This window comes from Eubalaena glacialis, chromosome 3, assembly GCF_028564815.1.
Source record: "Eubalaena glacialis isolate mEubGla1 chromosome 3, mEubGla1.1.hap2.+ XY, whole genome shotgun sequence".
Taxonomy (NCBI): domain Eukaryota; kingdom Metazoa; phylum Chordata; class Mammalia; order Artiodactyla; family Balaenidae; genus Eubalaena; species Eubalaena glacialis.
Window position 1 is genome coordinate 74,552,517 of NC_083718.1, and position 20,713 is coordinate 74,573,229.

General features: G+C 39.6%; 1 protein-coding gene across 1 annotated transcript; it reads right to left on the bottom strand.

Annotated features, from left to right (window-relative positions):
• Positions 1-556: 556 nt before the first annotated feature.
• On the bottom strand, positions 557-7,421 carry RGS4 (regulator of G protein signaling 4). Its single transcript, XM_061185791.1, has 5 exons — positions 7,277-7,421; positions 4,242-4,346; positions 3,871-3,932; positions 3,167-3,333; positions 557-2,749 (listed from the first exon to the last, which is right to left on the bottom strand). Exons 1-5 carry the CDS (start codon positions 7,318-7,320, stop codon positions 2,510-2,512), a joined length of 618 nt encoding a protein of 205 aa, XP_061041774.1. The 5' UTR covers positions 7,321-7,421; the 3' UTR covers positions 557-2,509.
• Between the last annotated feature and the right edge of the window lie 13,292 nt (positions 7,422-20,713).

The window sequence follows — 20,713 nt, forward strand, 5'->3', positions numbered from 1 at the left end:
TATCCCTTGAAAACTTACTAAGGACCTGCAAGTAACCCACCAAATCTGCTCAGCAAAGTCTCCAAAGACTGCCTTGGTTCTGCGACTAAAGGCAGGCAGAGCAGTGGCAGGAACCAAAGAATATACAATATTCTTTTTCTGCTTTCTTTCCCAGAGCTGGCATGGGAGAGATAAAAACTGGGTCTGAGTCATTTTCTATAATCACTCCACACCCTGCTATTTCTCATAACATGTCTCTGTGGATGATTAACGTGTTTACAAGAAGATAGTTTTTTATGAAGCATTTATTGACCCTTATTATTAAGATGCGTGTGTTTCACTGGAAGCATCTGCTCTGAGGCCTTTAAAGCACATGATGATAAAAATAGGCATGCATATGGAAGGAGTATTCTGTCCATGGACCACAAGCAGGTAAGCTCAGCATGCCAAATAGTGACGAAATAAGGGGGAAATACAATGGAAAAACACACTTGAGAAAAGTATTACATAAAATAATTTACTTCTTCTCATTCAGAATGACTTTCCAGACCTATTGGTGAGACAGCAGTCTGTGAGTACAGATACAATCTGAAAGTCATGACAGTTCTAATAGGGCAAGACCAATAGAGTTACCATGTTTGGATCCTGGAGTTAACTAGAGACAAAGTGTGGAACTGCATATAACAGAAAGGGGCGCTGATGAGGAACTCTGGGAACATTGAAAGCAAGACTGCCAGAGAGACAAAAAGGGTACAATTGAGGAAACCTATACATTTAATACAATGAGATTTGTATACACACACTCCGGTGTCTTCATTTTGCAGCCCAGTCTATTGGCTTAAAAGCCACAAAGGTGCCCATGCATGTAATCTATACTGGAAAAATCCTTTCAGTGTTCAGGTATGCATGTGTGTGCACTTCAAAGGCAGTAGTTTTAAAAGAATGAGAAGAAAATTACTTCCTGGCCATTCATTAATAATTCAGGTGATATCCTGCACCTCCATTTATAAAACGATACAGTAATAAAAACATTGTACAAAACACCATAAATAACATAAAGGAGACATTTTCAAGTATTTCATGTGCCTCGAGAAAAGTTCTAAACAGTAGTTCTAAAAATTGGCATCCCTTTTTCCTTTTTTTTTTTTCCTTTTCTCTCTCATTTCATCTCAGAGCCTAGAAAGAAATGCCTTCAGTCTCTGTTAGTCCTGATGTTTGGGATGGAATGAACCAGATTCTACCTTCAAAAGAGAAACTTATGAGGGCTTTTCAGTTTGTGAAAACATGTTCCCCCCTTATAAAATATAATCTCTCCCCTGATGCTGGTTTATAAGGAATAGGCAAATAGCCTAGAGCCATTATGGGGAAACAAACAACCACAGTGAACTAAGGAGCCTCATCTGATGGCTGAAGTTCTCAGGGAAAAACAAAATGAGAAGAGCACCTTAATCAAGAGAGGAAAAAAGAGTAGGGGATAAGAATATTAACCTTTAAATCCTGTGCCCTTACTCAGCCAGCATTTTATAGTAGGTAGAGCTGGCGAGGCCCTACCTAAGTTTCTTCATTCTGTTCAAGCACCTCATCTCCAACTCCATACCAATCCGGCTGCCACTATTACGCACCAAGCACCCAAGCAAGGAAGGGGAGACCAGCAGCTTGGGGACTCAAAAGTGCCATTAGTGATAACCAGCTAAAGACAGCCCTGTGTCAGGCAGGCATAAGATTCTTTATGTTTGCTCCTTAGAATACTGTCCAACTTGGAGGCTGTCGGTGGTTAAACTAATCATGAAATCCCTGGGATGTTTCTCCAGCAAGACTCATGGAGTTTTACAGAATCAACTTTCCACAGGTTAGCATTCCTTTCTTAGCCTGCAGGGCAGCTGGTTTAGTTTGCCCTGTTCAGTTGCAGAGTGAAAGACTGGGGATCAGAACATGCATGTATGTATGTACACACACTCTAGTTATGAGCACCTAGGGTCTTTCCTGCCATTCTTGCAAAAATATATATGTATGTATGTATACATACATATATACAGAATGTGTATGTGTACATATATACATGTATATATATACACACACACACACACACACACACATGCACACACATATGTACATAAAATAGATCAACCTCATCTAAACATCTCGAGTTTGGAGAAAGTGCTGGTTAACAGAACACATGTGCCTGTGGATGTCACATGAAGTGTCCCAACCACCAACCAACCAACCTGAGGTCACACTGTTGGCAGGAGAGAAAATCCAGACCCACAAGGCCATTATTTGGATACTTGCTCACATGGCACCCTAAAAGAAATTTGGGAAAATTGGACTGGAATGAGGTCCTGCCCTGATGAACACCGAAACACCAAAACAAAATCTAGTTTTTGTACGGGAGTGACTCACACATAGCCAGCAGCATGAACACTAGGCTACAATGTGAAGAAAGCACTGATGCTTAATACAGATCAATATTTGGCCTCAGGTTTTCCAGGCATAGAGTCTTGGCATTTCAGCCTCCACCGCTGAGCAAGAATTAGGCACACTGGGGCACCAGGGAAGGACAGTCTGTAGAACTCTTGGCTCCTTTCTGCTTCTCTGACCCACAGCTGGAAAGGTTGGCCAAATCAAGATAGAATCGGGACTTGAGGAAGCGGCGGTATGAATCCTTTTCCATCAGGTTGAAAATCTTCTTCTGAGCCTCATCAAAGCAGGTTATCGTAGGCTCCAGCATGTTACGACTTGTCTCCTCCCTGGTGCAAGAGTCCAGGTTTACCTAAGGGGCAGAGTCCAAGGCTTCATTAGACATTTTACCCCATAAGGATGGGAGGCTGCATGCTTTGTACTAAGTGTGCACTCTCTATACCCCAGAAGTGAAAAAAAGGACATTTGGCTCCACCCTGGCACATGTGCAAGAACATAAAATGTTCATCTGCTTCAGGGTGGGTAGGGCAGTAACTTCAATGATTTCTCACAAACTTGGGATATTCCTCCAAAAAAATTCATGACGGGAGATCATCTGAGTCATCTGGATGAAAGAGCTTTTTACTGAACTTATTTATTTGGGGTTGTCAAGATTGTAATAACCTGCTTCACTGTTGTACCTTTAACTCACATCGTCTAAGGATCCATGCCATTGAATGTCTAGAAAATTTCACTAGGATGCAGACAGTTCTCTGCCCTGCAGACCTACCTCTTTGGTTGCCTGGACTGAGATGAATTCATTATAGATCTTTTTGGCCTTGGGACTTAGTTTAGAGGGTGATTTGATTTTCTTGTACTCTTCACAGCTGATCCAGAAGTCAATGTTCTCCTCACTGTATTCAGACTTCAAGAAAGCTTTGAAAGCTGTCAGTCCACCTGTGACAGAGGAGAAAGAACCACAGTTGTCATCACAGTGACTGCCCTGGTGGGCACTGTATTGCAGATAAAGCTGGGGTGCTTGAGGGAACAAGGCATCCGTTCAAACAGTGCCCTATTTCCTCCTTTTGGGAGGTCACTGGAGGTCAGATGTTTGAAGTCTATTTCAAGAAAGTGTTATGTTTCTGAAATGCCTATGCTGCCCTCAATTGCCAAAGTGAGTTTGGGAAAGAGAAACTGAGGTCGATTCTGCAAGAAATCTCAATATTTGGGGGTTTTCCTCTGCCCTTTCTCTATGTGGTGAAAGAGATGGTTTTCCACATGGATTGTGTATGAGCTTTCTATTGTATATCACAAAGCTCTAGGATATGGTAAGATTTTAAGCAGACTGATTTTCTTGAGTCTGAAATGCAGAAGAAATCCAAGGCTTTCTGTAATTCCTATGAGATCAGGCATAATATGAAATAACTTGTCTATCCAGTGTGCTTTATCTTCATCCCAGGGAGTGGAGGTTGGGGGAGAAGCTGTCATACTTACATTCATGACTAATCAGGTTTTCCAGTGATTCAGCCCATTTTTTGACTTCCTCTTGGCTCACCCTAGAGACATTACAGAGAAAGAATAACCTGAATGCTAGGATACAAAATGGGGGCAAAACATTTAAGATCCTGAATAAAACCCAGAGATTTTATTTTCCATCATTACGCTGAGACCTGTCTTTGAATAGGGCCATCTTTCCACTAGATGTATGGAAATTTCAAATGCAAGCATGATCTCCATGGAAATGGAGGCCATCGTGATCCAAATCTAGGTTAACTAGGGACATAACTTCCTTTTCTCCTTACAGAACATCTCTGTCATCAGATAGTTAATACGCAGTGGCTCTTCTCCAAGGCCTTTTCTCTTACCTCTGACAAATCACCACTTTGTCCCTCTTGCTGTGAGAAGAATTATGTTCACAGGAATCAGACTTCTGCAGCAGGAAACCGAGCCGATGTTTCATATCTTTTGCACTGCACAGAAGAGGGGAAAAAAAAAAAAAAAAAGAATAATGATACTCAGCTCTCTTTAGAAGATACCCTAATGGTACAGTTCAAAGGGCTCATCACTAGTGAAAGGCAGGGGTAGTTTATTTAGGATATAGGAGCTGAAGCTGGCATGAACTCTCAGGAAAATGAGATTCCACTTCTGCTTCTGCCTATGACTTACTGCAAAACCTGGAGCACAGCCTCCTTCATCAGTAACTGGAATTCTGACCCTTCAGTCTACCTGAGGAGCCTCTTCTGTAAACCTGTCATTTTGACCGAAGGAACACTTAGGTATCTTCAGCAGAAACACATTCAAAACTTGACTATTCTCTGAGTAAGTTTTAGGTATTGTAGAGCAAGCAGTGAACCGTGAAATATAGCACTTGCTTGTCGTGCGCCACCTTCTGGAGGGTAGGTGCTACTTCCATCTGCCTCATTGCTAGCAGAGCAATGTAGAAGAACCTGAGGAAGTAAAGTTTTGTTCAATTCCAGCCTGGATGTGGTGAGCAAGTCACGTTATGGAGGTGTGCAGCTCCAGCAGAGAGGAGTGGAAAATGAGGGGGTAAACACAAATGTTCAGGCTGAAACCTGAGCTCCTGCAAGTTTGCTTCTAAAGAAAGCAAGCTTTCCTGCTATTGCTACTACTTTCCTTTTTAACATCTACACTATAAGGATATTTACACTATAAAGGACATTTGAGGCTTAAAAACAATAATAAGGAGAAGCAAGCAAGAGTCATCACTGAAGCTCGTGATTGTTTAATTGGAGCAGAGCTTCCAGCTTATGGTCACTGTTTAATAGGTAGCTAGTGTACGGCAGCACGTGTGACTTACTCAGAAAGGAAGACCTTTTAATAAGCTTCTAGCTCAACCTCCTCATTTTTTGTTATTCTTTTGCTTGGATCTCTTTTCTTATAAAAGCTGAGACATAGTTCTAAAAGAGAAATGCTGTTTTGAAGGAAATGAAAGACTAAATGAATGACTAGTTGTTCCTGTTTAGAGGGAGGAAAATGAAGCCACAAGGATAAAAGGACATTTTAGGATGGCTACTGATATAATAATGCCTTATCTATGTGCATTTCTCCAGAAAGTTTAAAATCCATTATGTTCTTGTCCTGCCCCTAAAACAGTATCTTCTTTCCCTCGCAAGACTGTTCTCCCTCCTCTGTTTCCCCAAGTGGTCACGAGATACAAAATCTTCCTTAATGATAGCAAGATCTAATCATGAAGCCTGCAGTGATTCTAAGGTTATAATGTAAGTATATTGTAATTGGGTCAAAATAGAAATCATCTCATGTTTCCATATGCCAGGTCCAGCTGAGATCTGACAGTTATTGACCAACGCAGAATCTTTTCATGAAGTACTTGGAAGTACTCTTAGCAAGTACATTACACTTGTCCTAATAACACAATACAACCATAGAACTAAAAACCAAAATGACTCCACTGACCTCTGAAGTAAGAAACCTGGATTTGATCTGCACCCTGCCACCCACCACCTACGTGACCTTGAGCATTTCACATTCCCTCTGGAGCCTCAGGCACCAGTGTGAGAATGAAGGTGTTGGACAAGATGATTCACAGTTCATCAGTGAGGAAAGGGAAGAGCAGTTGACCCTGCTGATATAGAGTTTACCTCCCCAGGTTAACCTCTTAGCTCCTGGAAGGCAAAGCTCTAGAGCAATTACTCACCTGTCTCCTAAAATATTTACCAGAGCATAACCTTCTCCTGACACTCCTGTATTTTGTATGATTAATTTTATAGATGAGTTAACTGAAGCTTGGATTGATTTGCTCCATTCAGTTCAGGAAATTAATGGTGGAGGTCAGGGCCACTGTTTTCCTAAGTACTCTCTGTCAGACCATCCTGATTCATTTTAAAGTAGCCATGAAAGAATGAAAAAAAAAACCAGATTATTTTTTCATACTCCTGAAGGACAGGAGGTAAACTCTTTAGGATTACACAAAAGACTGTGCTTTCTGAGATAATTCTGAATTGAAATTTAAGGTGACTTCACCTGCAAATGTAAGGTTTGCAGAGGAACAAGAGAGAGGGTGGTACATGTACAAATTGACTTTTTACTTTATAAGATTAAGTAATGTAATATGCACTAGTTTTGTATTTTTTCAACTAGCTAATATATGAGCATTCTATGAAAGCATTTATTTATACCTTTTTTAAAAAGGCAAAGACATATGAGTAACTGCATATCTTTAAGTTTTTTTTTTTAATCAAGAGACAGTACATTGACAAAACAATGTCTTTAAGATGAGATCTTCCACAGAGCCCTTAGCTGATTTGTTATGATCAATACTTCTCAACCACCAATCACATATGGCATTTCAAGAACTAGACGTAGGGGCAGAGAGATAAGGGAGATCTAGTTTTGAAACTCTTATTTTATTGTAGCATTTGCTTATAAGGACACAGAGTGAAAGATACTGCAGCATCACACAGATAGCATAGTGCCTTTCTGGTGATGTAGCCAAACTTCATTCTGAGGTATCCTCCCCAAAATGAGATATAGTATACAATCAGAAAGCCCAGACCCATGATTCTACATACCTCAGTGATATTCAAATAACAGTAACACAGGTAGAGACATTACAGACCACTGTATATAGTCCAAAAATCTCATATCACTTCTTAATTAGAACTAGCTTGGTCAGAGGACCGGAACTGTCCTCAAGACCAAGGTCATAGAAAGCAAATTTTGTATGCCAAAATTTGGAGTGAACACTTCCCAAGTCACAATTTCAAGCTAGTCTTGAAGGAAAGCTAGGAAGCTGATGCTCTCCTCACCGCATTGTTTCTAATTCCGAAGAACCAGGTTAGTAAGTAGGATATGCAAATAACTTAAAAAGTCTATCTGAAAGTTTAACACTATCTGGTTTAGTGGCTGAAAATAATCTTACCTCCTCAAGCAGGAAGCCGGCAGACCTGCAAGTCCTTTGCACATCTTGTGTAGTGTGGGATTCACGTTAGGAAAGAAATGCAGCAGGAAGAGCTGTGGCTTCTGTTCTGAGCGCACTTTGCCTTTTCTCCGGTAAAGATACTGTCAGAATCCTCTGAGCTTCTCCCTCCCAAGCCTGTAGGGGTCTCATTTATAGCCCAGCCAAGACCGTTCAGCCAATCAGATGGCAGCTCTGTAATACCATCTCCTCTCAGCCTCCTTCTGCCTCTCCAGCCTCTGGAAGAGATAAGGAAGAAAGGGCTGACGCAACAATGCAAAGTGAACAGGCAGAAAAATCCTCCTGCAAAGTAGACATACAGAAAATATAAACTTGCTCAGTGCTCTACGGAAGTCTGAGGTTTTGAATGCCCAGAAAAGGAAAAAATAAGTTTACAATGCTACAAAACATGGGGTTTATTCATTGTCTGTAAAAACAATGTCAAGGGAACTTGTCTCCTGGAAGGAAAGGGGCTAGCAGGAGTTCATGGGCTTACTTTGGGGCTGACTCTCAATGCACTTTCTCCTTTGGATTAGAAATATCATTTCATACGTGGTCTAAAATCTGATCCTCACTGTTTCCAAAAGGGAGTGAGCAGGATCCATTGTTTCCAGGCAGGGATTTGCAGAAGTTGCTTTCTCTGTTGCCACATTCACAAAGGGATGTGCGGGAGGAATAGCTGGAAGACAGACATTTATATGCCTGGAAGCACAGAAAACTAGCTGAGGGAAAATAGATTAGCTACATCTGTAATCAGCCTAACTGTGGAATACTTTTCTAGAACTCTTACTAAGAACAGGACTCATCCAAGCACTGACAATCTCTTTGGTACATGCCTGCCTCCAGCAAAATGCTTCAAAACAGCATCCGGAAGACAAGAGGAGGGAACAAATGAACAAATATAGACACCTGTTCTTATTTGCAAGTGGATTTATATCTTACTATGTCTTATGCAATTCTAGGTATCCAAATTAGTATTTCAAAATATTGAGAAACAGCGAGACAGGGAGAGAAGAAAAATATGTAGTTTGCTTTTCATGTTACCAGGGTCACAGTGAACATAAGAATATCTAACCCTGCAGGTGCTTCTGAACATCTGGACAATTAGTATCTTTTGTACACAATATGATGGATTGAATACTTCAAAGAATCATGCAGGTGTTTCACATCTTGTAGTCGTAGCTCAAATACTCACATCAAAGTTACAGAGGGATCGTCTCCATCTAAGAAGGCTATAAGTGGAAGGAGAAAATTAATTGCTATGTCGGAACTGAACAGCTTTCATTTTGAAAGCAGAAAAGTTCCTGATCATAAGATACAGGGAACTGTACTTCAGTTATAAGACGCTCAGGCATCTAAGGGTTTAGGTGAAGAAGATGAGAAATAGATGGGTTCCAGTGAGATGCAAAGGCACCCAAGAATATAGAAGGGAAAGTGGTAAAGAGCAAGGCCCCTACCACATACATGACCCTGAACATCCCTCACTGCTAGCCCCTGTCTATGGCTAGCAGAACAAGGAGATGGCCAAGAAATATAAAAGCGTAGCGAGACCATAATCTCCAGAAGATACATTTAAGTTACAGGAAAAATCTCTGGTCTTCTCCCATGAAGATAGAAAAAAATGTATTAGATTAGCTACTGGGCAACTTTTCTTTGAGGTATAACATAGAACAAATGAATTTCTTTGTGAAATTGGCAGCCATCCTCAGTGGTGTTGTGGAAGGGACTATCATCCAATGCAAAATGCAAGAGGCCAAGGAAGGTAGACCCAGGGAGATAAACCAGTCAGAAATGGCATCAAAGAGGAGGGACTAATTAAAAGAGAGAGATGGTCACCCAAAGATGGACCAGGGCCTTCTTTGCTTACCCAGGCATCCAAGATAGTGATCATTTAAATAATCTGATTTTGGAAACATGAATGAAGACCTGATGGGAACTTGATATCTTGGACCTAGATCAAAGAGAAGCCTGGTTTGTCATGAGTTAAATGTAAATAACTTCAACAGATGAGCTGAATGGGATTTAAGACAATGTAGACTAACACCTTAATTTTATCAAAAAGGAAACAGAGAGGGAAAGTGACTTGCCTTCTTACTAATAGAGCTGGTTTCTTGACGCTAGATTATGTGGCTTTTCTACTGCTAACCTATCACTCAATTGTCTTGTCTAATAAGATAAACTATGTAAACAGAGGTATTTCTAAATTGTAAAGTGCTACGCAAATTTTTTTTGTTTACATTATACGCAGTAGATAACGAAATGTAATATTAATTTTATACACTCCATTCAAGGAAAACTCACCCTGCCCAATTTTCTCTTGCTCTCTAACTGCAGGAGTTGCTGCAAACCTCATGGCTCTGGTTTTCTATTAAAACTAGGTCTTTTTAACTTTATGACTAGTCCATTAATCTGTCAGAGCATTTTGTATTTATTCACTTCTTTATGATTTCTCGCTTTCTTAGGAGTTTCAATATTTTAAAGAGTGTTTGGAAAAGCTTTTCATAAGTTAACTTATTTTTCATTTGGGAGGTGAGGACTGGTACATCATGATACCTTGACAATTTTCCGCCCTCTTTCTCCGACATACACAAAGCATTAAATTCTATTATTCTATGGCTTGTCATTTCTGGATGATTCTGGTGATGTGGAAGAGCTTTACTCTAAAATGATTTAATTTTTATTTACTCATTTATTTAAGACATATCTTTTGAGCTCCTACTCTGTGACAAGTACTGTTTGAAGAATTGCTGTTACTATGGTGAATAAGAAAACAGGGTCCACACCCTAATGGAGTTTTCATCCCAGTAGAAAGAGTCGGGAAATAAATAAGTAATTCTAGATTCACCCATGTCATGAAGAAAATAGGCAAGTGATATGAAAGAAACTGGATAGCAAAGGGTTCATTTAGCCAAGGTGTCCAGGAAAGGCCTCCTTGAACAGATGATATCTGAAATGAGATTTGATGGATCAGAAAGAATGAGAAATGAGAGAAGCCTAGAAAATATATACCAAACACAGGTAAGAGAAAATGAAAATGTTCTTTATATAATTGGGAAAGGGCAAAAAGGGGCCAGCATGGATAGAGAATTGAGAACAAGGAGAGAATAGCATGAAGTAGAGATGGGAAAGTAGAGGCCAGGTCTTGCAAAGATTTGTAGGCCATGGTCTGGAGGCTGGACCTTATCAACATGCCATGGAAATCTACTGAAGGGATTGAAGCAGGTGATGGGTATGATATGATCATTCTGGCTATCTGGAAGTATGGATTGAGCAGGAGCATGGAAGCAGGTTGACCAGTTAGCAGAATTAGCAGTTTGGATCCTAGCTCATGAGTTTCTACATTGCAAAATGGATATTTACTTCACAAATATTTTCTAGAATCTTTGTGCTAGACATTCTGCTAGGTCTTAGTGACCTGAACATAAATCAGAAATGGTCTGTACCTTTTAGGAACTCACACTCTCATGGGGAAGACCTTTAAATAACTGGAAAATGCTATGTTGAGTACCATTATTATAAACTTGTTTATATAAAATTCGAGGAAAGAACAGAGGATGCAGAATAAACGCAAGCTCTGAAATTTGGAGTGGTTTTCACAAAAGAGTCTGTTAAAGGATGAATAGAGACTTAGCAGGTGTATAAAGAAGAGAAGAACATTACAATAGAGGGCAAATAATAACAGCTTATTTTATTGGGCACTAATAGTGCAGTACACCATTTTAAGCACTTTATGTTAATAACTCAGTTATTTCTCATAATTCATCCTGAAATAAGGTCCTGCAATGAACCCCATTTTACAGATGAGACATAGAGAGTTTAAGTAACTTACCTGAGGTTACATATCTAAGTGGTGGTGAGAGGTGTTCAGCTCAGACTGTCCAGCGGTTCTATTATTAACCCCTATACCACTGACCTCTATGTTGCCATGATCATAAAGGTTGAAAGAAAGCATATTTTTTGGAGACCATAGAGATGTCTATTGTGATTATAGCTTTGGGGGAGAGGGAGAGTGCAATGAAGCTAGATGAGTACTCTGAGACCAAAGGGTGTTTCTGGTCACCTTGAAGACCAGATTTTACCCTGTAGTGGTTGGGGGGCTAGCCAAGGTATATAAGCAGATAATATTAATGTTCTAGAAGTAGCACTTGGGCAGCATTGTAGGGAAATAGATTGGACATGAGAGAAACTGGCAAAAAGTTTGAAGACTATTACAATAGTCCAAGTGAAAGATGATGATCATAAAAAATAATACTGCACAAGATAGTTGCAAGAATCACATGAGGTAATACATATAAAAGTGTTCCTTAAACTGTAAATCCTGAACATCTGGAAGGTATTGTTGACAAAGAGGATAAAGAAGTGCTGTTTCCTACTGGGGGAGAGTAAGCCACAGCAGAAGGTAAGCTGTGTGTGGTCTCCAGGTAAGTTTCTAATTTCCTCACCTTTAGCTCAGGGACAACAAAGGAAAGCATTGCTCAAGTTCTGAGGGGATCTAATACAAGGAAATAAGCTGTTGTGGCAGGCGTCCGATTCTTTGCTTCCACCAGGTTTTAGAAAGGGGCACCTCTCTCCACTAGGGCAGATGTGGGCCTGGGCTCAGCCTTCGGTGGCATTCACACCATCTACAATTTCCTCTCAGCTGTTAGAAGCCTCCTTCCCCCGTATTGTATATTACAATGGCCTGGATATCATTGAGAGTTCACAGTTATTGATTTTTCAAGCTAAAAAGCAAACATACCCAGCTGGAGGATGCTGTATACCAGGAAAATGAACAGGGACTTTCCCAGTTTGTCTTATGTTTGGGAAATGTGTCCTGCTCGCTACATCCAGCTTTGTGAGCACATGCAGTAAATCAGAGCCTCTCACCCTGACACTTGACACTTAATTAACTGGAGGGGAAAATCTTTGTTTCCCCAGAAGTAAGGGAAGAACAAAAATATCTCTGTCTCAAAGATTAAATCTTTCTTAACAGAACTTAGCCCAAGATAGAAACAGTAATTTCATAAGAGTTCATTTACCTCATGCCAGTACAAAGAGATGACATGATGTCATGGCATGTGCTTGAACTTTATAGTCAGGCAGACTTGGATTTTAATTCTAGCTCCTCCATATACTGGAGTGGACCTGAAAGTTGGGATAATCTTTGTGACTTCCAGCTTCTTAATGTGAAAAATGGGATAATAGTAAATTATCTAATGGCAGGTGCTCAATAGTATTTGTTGAATGAATGTTGTTAAGATTATATGACACAGTGTATGCCAAAGTTATCAGGAACACTTGGGAAACTCAAAACATATAACTTTTATTATATGGAATATATTATACAATTTTATATTGATTAGCATCATGATCATTATTTATCTCTTTAAAAATCAACCTTGGACTCCCATTTGCCCTCTAATGAAAATTTAAACTCCTTATCATGACACCCCAGTATATTCATACTTTGACTTCTACTTTATTCTTTATCATATTCTACCTTGCAGTCCTCCCAGACTACTGAGTATTCCCCCATATACCTGTGTATTTTCCCCACTCTGTGCCTAGGCTGATGCGATGCCATCAACCTGGAATGCCCTCACAATTCCCTGCCTATCAAACTCTTTTCCTCTGCCCTCAATGTTAATCAATCACTACCTCTTTTGTACTCTCCCAGTAGAGTGCTTGAACCTGACCTCTATTTAACTCCTCCTTAAACCTGACTGTGTTACATTTGCTAGTAAGGTTTATGTAAATGTTTATGTTGAACATCTTCTATATGCCTGAAAAGGTGCTCATTCTGGAGAAATTAATCTAACAAATACATACTGACACTCTCTGTGTGGTAGGTACTCTGCTATAGGCACTAGGGATAGAACCAGACCCTGTGCTCTTTGATCTTACATTCTGGCAGGCAGATGGACAACCAAAATCAAGTATATAAGCACATCAATAAAACAATTATAAATTGTAATAAGTGTTTTTAAGAAAAAAAAAAAAAAAACCAAACCAGGGATAACTTAAGAAATAACAGTGTAAGTAGTCCTACTTTATATTAGATGAAGAAGCCAAGCTTCTCTAAGGAGGTAAGATTTAAACTAAGACCTAAAAGTTGGAAAAGGTGCTAGCTATGCAAATAATGGGGGTTCCCAGGGAGAAGGAAGCCTGTGCACAGGTCCCGAGGCCAGAATTTTTTTTTTTAATTGAACTATAGTTGATTTACAATGTTGTGTAGAAAAAGTTTGATGCATAAAAAACCCACAATGGCTAGAATGTAGTGAGTAGAAGCAAGAATAGCATAAGGTTAAGGAATTTGATAGGAACCCTGGTAAGGGGGCTGAAGTTTATTTCACCTATAATCAGAGGGCATGGCATGTCTGTTTTGTGACTTACATTTCAAGGCTCTCTAACTGTTTTATGGGACATAGACTTTAGGGGGTCAAGAGGTTGTGTAGGAAACTACGGAAATTGTCTAGGTAAGGAATGGCGGAGGCTCACACCAAAGAGATGAATAAGATCCCATCCCTAACACTGAAGAGCTTGTGTTCTGGTAGTGGAGATAGTCATTAAACCATTAACTTCAGCAAAATGTCAAACACTCAAAAATAGAGATAATCATGGATGCTAGGAGAGCAGGAGGGAGAAAAAAGCAGGAGATCCTCACAAATGTGAAGTGAGTCTTGCAAATATGCTGAGTCTGGTGTAGCATATGTTGTGTGTTATGAGACCCCCACCCCCACTACAATAACCTCTACACTGCCCTGGTGTTGGTCCCTCATCATTTGCATCTTAAGAGTAAAGCAAGGATCAAAACACCAGGAAAATTTTGATGACGGTTCCCAAGCATAGGAACTGCCCAGGGATGATTCCACACTGGGGTAGAGAAGTAGGTGAGATAGCCAGGAAGCAGTGTATTGATTTGGATCCTGGGAAGTAGATGATAGAATAACAAGATAGGACACTGAAAAGAGGTAATGGAAACAGAATGGAGACTTGAGCAAGTCACACATACCTGAACTTTGGTGCTCCCCACCCAACCCACCAACTTCCAAAGCACTGACAGACTCATTAAAGCCCAGCTTAAGACCTTCTCTTTCCATAAGCCTACCCTGAACATTCCAGTTAAAAGTCAACTTTTCCTTCCCTCAATTGTAATCTCTGCCAATTTAGACAATATACCACTTTGATTTATGTTTTTCGGTTGTATCATTTGAACAAACCTGTGAATTCTTTAAGTGCTTCCTGCTGCTTTTGCACAATGTTGAGCTCCTAGTAAGTTCTCAATATTAATAGGCTTGGGGCATTTGTAGCAGTGGTGGCATCACTTAAGTGGGCCTGCAACCTCCCTTGGTGGCTAATTTGAGGTGTGTCACCCTTTTTCCATGCAGCTGCCTCTACAATCTCTGTTATAAAACCAGTTTAATTTTTTAAATTGTCAGACCCCATAAGTTTTATGATGCTTGTGAATTATATTTTTATTATACAAGAAGAGCTTTGGAAACCTCTGATGAAAAATGACAACAACAAAATCCATTACAATGAGAAATGATGACACCTGGCAGGAGATCTGGGTTCTGTTTAGCTTTGGCTGGCAAAGAAAAAAAAAAAAATGTTAGGGCTTCCCTGGTGGTGCAGTGGTTGAGAATCTGCCTGCCAATGCAGGGGACATGGGTTCGAGCCCTGGTCTGGGAAGATCCCACATGCCGCGGAGCAACTAAGCCCGTGAGCCACAACTACTGAGCCTGCGCGTCTGGAGCCTGTGCTCCGCAACAAGAGAGGTCGCGATAGTGAGAGGCCTGCGCATCGCGATGAAGAGTGGCCCCCGCTTGCCGCAACTAGAGAAAGCCCTAGCACAGAAACGAAGACCCAACACAGCCAAAAATAAAAATAATAAATAAATAATAAATAAATTTAAAAAAAAAATGGAGGCTCAAAAAAAAATGTTAGATTGAATATCTAAGTTCTTTTCCTCCTCAAAGTCTTGTTTTACTTCTTCTTTATGCATAGATAGCACACTCAAATCGAGCTAACAGAAGAAAACCAAGATGATTTCAGAAGCTGACTTTAAAAATCTGACTCCATGAGAGATGAGGGATCTCTGAGAGAGAAGAGAGCTGGGCCTTCAGAAACGTACTGACTTGAACAGTTCTGTACTCTGGACCCACTCTATACTTTGTATCTTCCTTAAGGTGTCTCCTTCCTTTTGTCATCAACTCTGGCTTTTGCATTTTCTTGGTTCTGATTTCAGTGTTCCTCGCACTTACTACAATGTTTGAATCTGGACGTGTCTTCCACCCTGTCCCTGCCACAAAAACCAAGTTTGGGGGTCTTGGCCATGCTCTTTCATTTCAGTCTTGGGCTCTAGGTTTATATTGCTCTGTTGCTCTCAGCAACTCATAGTAACAGCTAATCCTAATGGAGCTCTTCACATGTATTAAAATATTACCTTCATAACTACCTGAAAGGATAGATATCATTATTCTCTCATTTTACAGTTGAGGGATCTGAGGCACAAAGAAGTCAAGTAAGTTGTTCAACAGTTACCCAGTTAGGAAATAACTGAGCAAGACTGAAGCTCAGGCCTCTTGGCTCCAGAGACCATGCTCATAATCCCTATGCAACGCTGCTCTTCCTGTGGGTCGTGCTTCTCTGCCTGGACATAAAAAGCTACCACGAGTTCTTTATGTCATGTGCTTGCTTGTTCTAATGATATTTAGCATGTGTGCATTGCTTCCCTTCTTTCAGGGAACCAGGATGATAGAGTCAACGTGGATCATGTCAGTGAATTAATCTTCCCATGTCCACTATTTTTTTTTTTTTAATATTTTGGCCGCGCTGCACAGCATGTGGGATCTTAGTTCCCCAACCAGGGATTGAACCCGCGTTCCCTGCATTGGAAGTGCGGAGTGTTAACTACTGGACCTCCAGGGAAGTCCATGTCCACTTTGAATTTAATGACCTCAATCGTCACTCTTCAACTGGCACTGATGCAATTACAGAATCTAAGTGAAGGCAAGATAAGAAGGAAAGAACAATTCTAGAAGTCTTGTAAATTCATGTGGTAGTTCCTGCCAGGATGAATTCCTCTGAGTGTAAAACTTAATTTTAAAGCTACATGTTCTTTAACTTATAATTAATCATTTGACTTGACGATTAAGGTATGACGCAGTAATTGTATCTGTTTCTAGAAAGGTCAGGTTTTAAAGAAACACTGCAACAAAATCCTAAAAGAAGACCTATCTGAGGAATACCTATCAAGTTCTGCCCCTTGCTTCTGAGCTCAGCGTCACCCAGTTAAAGATCGTATTCACCTTTATCAAACTATAGGAACAGCTGCCCTTCATTTCAAAGGAAATCACAATGATTGAAAAGGTCTCATAATGCTGAGGTGTTGACCTAGAAACAGGATAGGGTGTCCCACAATATATAGTTCATGTACTTTCATTGTTTTTGCAGGAGTGTTAATGGGTTTATGTTGAGTCATAAAATGGTCTCAGCCATTTCCTCTTAAAATAACCCTTCCATTTCTACAACACTTCACAGTTTGTGAAGCACTCTTTCCTACATTATCTCATTTGCCTTTCACATCAAACTCAACATATCCAAAATTGAAATAATTTCCCCTCTCAAAGCTACGCTGCCTTCAGTGTTCTTTATTCCTGTCAATCCACTCCTACACTGTTTTTCACTCTGCTCTTCCTCTCCATGTCTCATTGCCCTAGTTCAGACCCTCCTTGCCTGTCCTCTAGAATAGATGTCTTCATTTTTTTTACAAGTAGGAGTGCTCCTGTTTCAAAGTCTTCAGGCAGAACATTAGTATATAGAGCAGAGTGACATGAAGCAGCTGGTGAAGGAATGAAGAAGAGCTTTCCACCCGTTCAGAATATCCCCTGAAAGCCCTTAGGTTTTATTGGAACATAGCCATGTCCATCCATTTATTTTGCTGCCTATGTCTGCATTCATGCTACAGCGGCTCAGTTGAGTAGCTGCAATACAGACTATATGGCTTACAAAGACTAAAATATTTACTATCTGGCCTGTACAGAAAAAAAAAAAATGTGTTGAGTGCTAGCTTACACTAGAGCAATAATATGCTAAATGGACTTCCATATTAACTCTTCTCTCTCTAATTCATCTAATAAACTGTCATACTTGCCTCAAAAAGTTAATACTACTAATTTTCTACAAAATAATGTTCAAATTTCTTAACCAAGACTTCCCGAAACAGTACTTCCAAGTACCTTTCCTACAGTAATTTCCCTTCACATTAATTAATCCCTTCACAGACACTCTGAAATATGTTTTTCTCTCTAAGCGGTCCATGCTTTCTTACACCCAACTCATTTTTATCTGGAAAAAGACTCCTTGCTTTTAGCTACCCAATCTTCAAACTCAGTACTCCCTCAGGAAGAGTCTTTTGAGCTCACAGTTAAAAGGGACCTCCTTTAATGAGGCTGGAGTGAAGATGATAAAACGTAGGGTCTCATTTTATTGTCACTTAAGGGTAATGAGAAGGCAATAAAGAACCCTGGACCTGAAAGATGGGAAACCTGAGGCTGAGAAAGGGAAAATTCATATTCAGGTCACAGCATGGGGAACAGACCTCATTACAGACAAGATCTGTGCATTCTTCCAAAGGCCAGGGGAAAATCTTGACCACCCCCATAACATCCTTCATTTAAAAAAAAAGAAAATTAAAGAAGATTAGCCACTTCTATTTAGATTAGTTCTAACCCTGGCTGCATGTTAAAATCACCAAGGAACTTTTTAAAAATACATCTCCTTTTTTAAAAAAAACCTCTTCCCTTCTCTTCCACTTAATAAATGACCATATTCATAAAAAAAAAAAAGGGACCTCTTTTCAATTTCCCAAAGTACTTTTATCAATACCTAGTATGGCATTGAGCAATTTCTGTCATAAATTCTAATCACAGACAGTCCCTGGCTTACAATGGTTTGACTTACTATTTTTCGACTTTACGATGATACGAAAGTGATACTACATTTCTACATTCAGTAGAAACGATACTTTGACTTTTGGTCTTTTCCCGGGCTAGTGGTATGTGGTATGATCCTCTCTCATGATACTGGGCAGCAGCAGCCACAGCTCCCAGCCAGCCACACAATCATGAGGGTAAACAACCAGTACACTTACAACCATCCTTTTTCACTTTCAGTGCAATATTCAATAAATTACATGAGATATTCCATGCTTTATTGTAAAATAGGCTTTGTGTTAGATGATTTTACCCAACTAAAGGCTAATAAGTGTTCTGAGCACATTTAAAGTAGGCAAGATAAGTTATGATTTTTGATAGTTTAGGTGTATTAAATGCATTTTTGACACGATATTTTCAACTTATGATGGGTTTATTGGAACGTAACCCCATTGTAAGTCAAGATATATATGTGTGTGTGTGTGTGTGTGTGTGTTCTCTATTATCTCATAAAGTCATTGATGATAAGAGGCTGACTATATTTTCTGCTTGCAGAACCTGTTGGCACCTAACATGTGTCTTGCATTTAACAAGCTTAAGCTAAAGAGTTGATGAATGAATAAACCTGTAATCTTGTGGAGTAAAAACTATTGTAACATACATTTTACATTTTACAGATGAGTATAGTAAGACATAAGATGTGTGTCAATCAGGATAAATTAGAGTATGCTACAGTAACATACAGCCCCCACCCCTCACCAAATCCAATACACTTGAAAGAACAGAACCCTATTTCTTGTTCGTACGTGTCCTTTTACATCAAGTGTGGCTGTGTTCACTATTATGTTCACTCCAGGACTACAGGCTGTTGTCTTGCCTTGGAACAGCCTCTGTCTGGAATATTGCTGGTATTCACGGTGGAGAGAAAGGAGAAAACATAGCAAAATATACACTATTTTTGAAAGCTTCTGCTTAGAAGGGACACAGATTAATTCTGTTTATATTTCATTGGTTCAAGCAAATCATTTAGCTAAGCTTGATGTCAAAGGGGCAGGTCAGGATAATCTTCCCCCTAGGAGGGGCAGCAAATATTTTCTGTACAATAACAAAGTCTACCACAAGGAGGTTGAATGATTTGTCCCAAATGACACAACTAGCAAGTGACAGAATAAGCACTTGAAAGGAAGTCATTTAATTTATAAATGCAGTCTTCCTTTTCATTTTGTCATAAAGCAAATAATCAGAGGGAATAAAGCAGTGCCTATAGAAGCAACTATGCTTTAACCACTTGAACTGACCCACCAGCTAAGAACCTTTGAAGGGGCAGAACACAAATGAGATCAGTCATGTCTGTAAGTCAGTTCTTTTAGCATATTACTATTGGAGAATCAGTAGTGGCCATAGATGTAAATATAGGAAGTGACAGCTTCTATTATTGTTGATTGTCTTGAGAGGATGCTGGAAACAGTGAGAACGCAGTAAATGGAAAAATCTTCAACTGCATTACCTGCACTTTAAATACCATTACCAGCACTCAAGAATGAAAAGACCTGGGGAAACTTGACAGCACAAGTGTTAGAGGGACATTTATAAGGATCAGGGTGACTTTGCTCATTGATGTCTCTTTAAATTTGTCTTCCTATTATTTAAATTTGGTTTATATAAGCAGAGCAGATTTCTGTTCATTTCTATGGAGAATTCAACAAACAGTTTATTAACTTCTACTATGTTCCAGGCATGATGCTAGGACAAGGGAACAAGATAGATATAGTTCCTGGTTTCATGGAGATTATAATCTAGTACAAAATGCATACATTATGTAACACATCATTACAGGAGTGTTGAGAACAAAAAGGGAAGACCAGAGCTATAGTAGACACTATTGGTGTCCAGACAGGATTCTCCCAAGTCCCTTTTACTGTTCCTTTGAGTTTCTCCCCCAAGATTCTGAGAGCATTCACTTCTAATTGCCTGAACCTGACCCTCTTTTTTGAGGACTGCTTTCAGAATACTGGAGCAGCTTTGGCAGCAACTATAGAAAGTGAGTTTCCTTTACAGACAAGCAAAGGCTAAAAGAATTCAGCACCATCAAATGAGCTTTACAACAAATGCTAAAGGAACTTCTCTAGGCAGGAAACACAAGAGAAGGAAAAGATCTACAATAACAAACCCAAAGCAATTAAGAAAATGATAATAAGAACATACATGTCAATAATTACCTTAAATGTAAACAGACTAAATGCTCCAACCAAAAGACATAGACTGGCTGAATGGATACAAAAAGCAAGACCCATATATATATTGTCTACAAGAGACCCACTTCAGACCTAGGCACACATACAGACTGAAAGTGAGGGAATGGAAAAGTATATCCCATGCAAATGAAAATCAAAAGAAACCTGGAGTAGCAATTCTCATATCAGACAAAATAGACTTTAAAATAAAGACTATTATAAGAGACAAAGAAGGACACTACATAATGATC

Bases quoted from the DNA above. Each gene is read 5' to 3' on its own strand.
- RGS4 (XM_061185791.1), bottom strand. From the start codon at position 7,320: ATGTGCAAAGGACTTGCAGGTCTGCCGGCTTCCTGCTTGAGGAG. The intron at 3,933-4,241 runs GTAAGAGAAAAG...TAATGTCTCTAG, and splicing joins AAAGTGGTGATTTGTCAGAG to GGTGAGCCAAGAGGAAGTCA. The intron at 2,750-3,166 runs GTAGGTCTGCAG...TCTGCCCCTTAG, and splicing joins CAGTCCAGGCAACCAAAGAG to GTAAACCTGGACTCTTGCAC.